Source organism: Simochromis diagramma, unplaced genomic scaffold (assembly GCF_900408965.1).
Source record: "Simochromis diagramma unplaced genomic scaffold, fSimDia1.1 OVJJ01000583.1, whole genome shotgun sequence".
NCBI classification, from domain to species: Eukaryota; Metazoa; Chordata; class Actinopteri; order Cichliformes; family Cichlidae; genus Simochromis; species Simochromis diagramma.
The window spans coordinates 1,581,639-1,585,583 of record NW_024387285.1 but is presented as its reverse complement, the minus strand read 5'-3'; the positions used below and the strand labels follow the sequence as shown (position 1 = coordinate 1,585,583).

Here is a 3,945-nt window from a genome sequence, read left to right as displayed (position 1 = left end):
CTGGTTCGGTGAACTAGTGGGCGTGACTGGCTGTTTGTCTTAGACTTCGACTTCTCCACCTGCGCAGACCTGAGTTGGATAAGTGGAAGAAAATGGACGGATGCTACAAACTCCTGGGGTTTGATCAAATGTGTGCTTAATGTTATGTCTGATTAATTTCATCTTGTTATCGTCAACAGGCAGTGTCAAGAAACAGCTGTTAAAGCTAAATAAAAGAGGGGATTTTTCTTTGATTAAGAGGGAAGGGTTTAGGAGAAGTAGAAACAGGAAGAACAAAGTGGGATGATGAAAAGTGAAAGTTTGAACAGGCCGGTTGCATCCTATATAAGGAGTGCTGCAGCAGCAGTCCCCTCACTTCCTTTGCCACAGTAGTTGTTGAAGGGAAGAACAGGCTCTGCATCAGCCCATCTGTCTCCTGAGAAACCAAAAGGCAACTCTTCCTGCAAGACCAGACATGGCTCCAAGGGGTGATGGCAGACTCTTCCTCTCCATCCTTTTCATCGCTTGTTACTGCACAGGTGAGTTTCTCTCAGGCATCCTCCGGTGCCAAATCTTTTTATTTTCTATTCATGCATTTTCATCTCAGGCAGAAATATGAAATGAATCACTGCAAAAACATGTCTGTAGGCTTAAAGGGATGCAATGTATCTTTAAAAAATAATCACTTGAAATGACAAATAGAGAAAGCAGTAATCCTAAATATACATGTGTGGTTCTGTAGAATTTGAGTTTTACGTTTGCAGAGATTCCTGACAAATGCATCTCCAATTGTTTCTGCTAGATTTACAATTTATGAATCATTAAAGAGCTGAACAAAAGAGGACAGCAAAGTCTCGTGCAGGATGTAGAGATGAGGGTGACATCCAGTAAAAATATAGTAAAATGATGAGCAGAATATTAAGTAAATGTGAAAATTAACTATAAATATGCTGATAAGCATTGCTTATCAGTGCAATGGCAAAGGTGTGGCAGCGGCATTCCCCTCGCCTTGGTGCATTCTTTGTTGTAGGTGAAAGCTAAAGTTCAACTGTGGAAAATCCCTGTCCAGTGACAAACGTGCCATGCCCCTGGGCGTGTTCGTAACTCTGGGGACTGCATCCTAATAAGTACTAATAAGTTGCACGCATGTAGTGCTGAACAAACCTTTCCTGGAAATATGTTCTTTAAATATATAAAAGTAGTAATATCAAGAAAAATTGGCATTTAAGCCGAAATGATGCAACTAAAAAGAAAAATCTTAAAAACTATGAATGAAAAGAGGCAAATATACGAACCTGATATGTAACCTGACGCTTAAAAACCTATAACAGCTGTTTTCCTGTAAAACCTCACAGCTCAGCTGGACTGAACCTACGTCACCTTATCCTTCACAAACATGACCTCAGAGACAGAGCATGCGTTCGTGGTTTCGTTTTGGAGCGTCACCTTTTGCTGACGCGGTCTTCTTTGTGTTTCAGTGACGCTGGCACAGATGCCCGTTGACTGCTGCTTGAGTGTGGCAAAAAAACCTATCGGGAAAGGTCTCGTCGCAAACTACCGCCATCAGGTCCAGGGACAAGGCTGCGCTATTGATGCCACAATGTAAGTTCTGATGAGGTGCAGTGGATTATGTATGTAAGGGATCAGGATATGGAGACATGCTGCTATCACAAGCTCATTTTGACCCGAGTGATTTGTGTTCTGGCAGATTTCTGTCCAGAGGTGGCCGGACAATGTGCGCCCCCATTAATGAAAAGTGGGTGGAAGGTCTGAAACGCCACGTGGATCAGCTGAAGAAATCCTGCAAGAAACAAAACTACACGGTACGTTCACTCTGCTCTGCTTCTCAGCAAGATAAACTCTTTAGATTTAAACGTGATGGTGACCCTACTTAAGAGAAATACACTTGATTTGAATGAATAGTGCCGCTTTTTAGGAATGTAAGCTGCAGTTTTAAGAAGACTGCTTATGTGCGCTGAACAGGTACTCCCAGAAAATCATCACATCAGTCCCACTGTGTGAAACTTATCTTCAGGCAAAGTTAAAACCAAGCAGTGAATTTAAAAGTCCAAAGGTCCAAATTTTAAATCAAATCAAAGTCTTTTTAATATTAAAACACCAGAACTTACACCCACCACCTCCTAACATGGACTTTCTACATCAGTAAGATGTTAGTTTAATCTCCTGCTTCATCTCCAATTCGTCTCCTTTTGCTTTCTTGGGTTAATGTTTTGTCTGTGACGAGCTTCTGGATATTTTTGGGGGGATGGTGCCTGAAACATCTGGATTTCAATTGTTTTTACATTACTTGAACAGAGGTCACTTTAGGCCTGAAGGTTTAGACACTGAGGTTAGAAGTCAGGCCAAGATGAGTGTTATGGATAAAAAATAACCCTTAAACAGATGTTTATTATTTAAAATTGACACCAGTGCACATTTCACATGCACTTATTCTTATTTTACAATATAACATTTACTAAGCAATACAATAAACAAATAATAACATGTCTTCAAATAAAAACACCAGAAAAAGCTGCAACGTATTAAATAGTGAGATTTAGAAATGTTAGATCATATACATTTGGACTTTATGCTGTCGTGGCATCATCAGTTAAACTCCTCACAGACTTTAACCAAAGCAGCCACATGTTTCAAGCCTCATTTAATTTCAAGTGTTTTGAGGCCAATGAACTGTTAAACCGCTAATCCTGATACTGGTCATGTGGTGGTGCTCACCTCTCACCTTCAGCTGTTTGCTAGGTGCACATTGTTACCCTCTGTGTTGCTTTTGTGATAGATAGTTGTTGTTTTTTTTAGAACACTCTCTTTTATTCCTCGCTAGTGACCCGTACGTTTTTATCTTAGAAAGCACAAGTCGAGACACAAGCTGCAATCACTTAATCGCTGTTCTTGCACTCGACTGGATTACACAAGAGTCCCCTGTTACTGTGTCATTAGGCACCATGCTTGACAAAACAGGAAGTTAAAGCCGTGGTGAAAATAATGACCTTGGGGTTTCTGAACATTTGTATTCCTACAGGGCAAACGCTGCACTGGAGTGAAACCCTAGTGAATCAAACGTTGACCCTTCAGCCAGAGCAGTGGTTCCAAGTCAGCGAGGAGAAAGATGGGATCGACCACAACATGAATAAATTAAGAATTTAAGCTTAATATGAAAATGATCAGCTATTTTTCTGCCTACTAAAACAATATCTTGCCTTTTTTTTATGTAACTATCAATTTTATGAAAGACAAAATATTTTGAAGGACGTTATGTTTTGTATTCTGTGTGTTTTGTTTTAGAAGTCAAAGGTTTGTGATATCGGTACATGAAAAAACTGAAAATGTGATTGTTTGTTTAGTGTCTGGTTCACTAAGCAACTTAAAACTCAGGAACAAGCAGTTTGTTGGTCATATGGATTTATGTGAGTGTTGATATTATCAAAATAAAGCTTCCCCCCCCAAAAAAAATCCAAATCGTGCCTGTGTTCTTTGTCGATGATGCTCTACTCTCTGTTAAGACTGAAAATGAGTAAATGACCTTCACTACAATGCTATAATTCATCTTACTGTAGGTATATATTCAGACCCTGGCTTATTTAGCTTTACAATAGGGGCTGAACCCATGTTCATAGATGTGTTCATAGACATCTGTGTGGAAAATATTTGCCCCTTCTTTATTTCTTTGCATATTTGTCGCATTAACATGTTTCAGATCATCAAAGAAATGCTATTTTTGCACTGCAGTGTTTGGATGACTTAGAATGACTCTTTCACGTCTCTGTGGAGAACTTTTGGCCGATATTATTGAGAAATTTCCACACTGGAGAGTTTTCTAGCATGGCCAGCCTACTGACAGTCACACCAAACCATCTGAATATGATCTCATTGTTGAATCATGAACACTGACCTTAACTTTGACAAGTGGGATCTGCAGTTGTTGATGCACTCCTGTGGATGGTGGCT

At 39.8% G+C, this 3,945-nt stretch overlaps 1 protein-coding gene across 1 annotated transcript; it reads left to right on the top strand.

Annotated features, from left to right (window-relative positions):
- Window positions 1–339: 339 nt before the first annotated feature.
- Window positions 340–3,420, top strand: LOC120716107 (C-C motif chemokine 19-like). Its single transcript, XM_040003486.1, has 4 exons — window positions 340–518; window positions 1,458–1,581; window positions 1,688–1,802; window positions 3,020–3,420. Exons 1-4 carry the CDS (start codon window positions 455–457, stop codon window positions 3,047–3,049), a joined length of 333 nt encoding a protein of 110 aa, XP_039859420.1. The 5' UTR covers window positions 340–454; the 3' UTR covers window positions 3,050–3,420.
- Window positions 3,421–3,945: the final 525 nt, after the last annotated feature.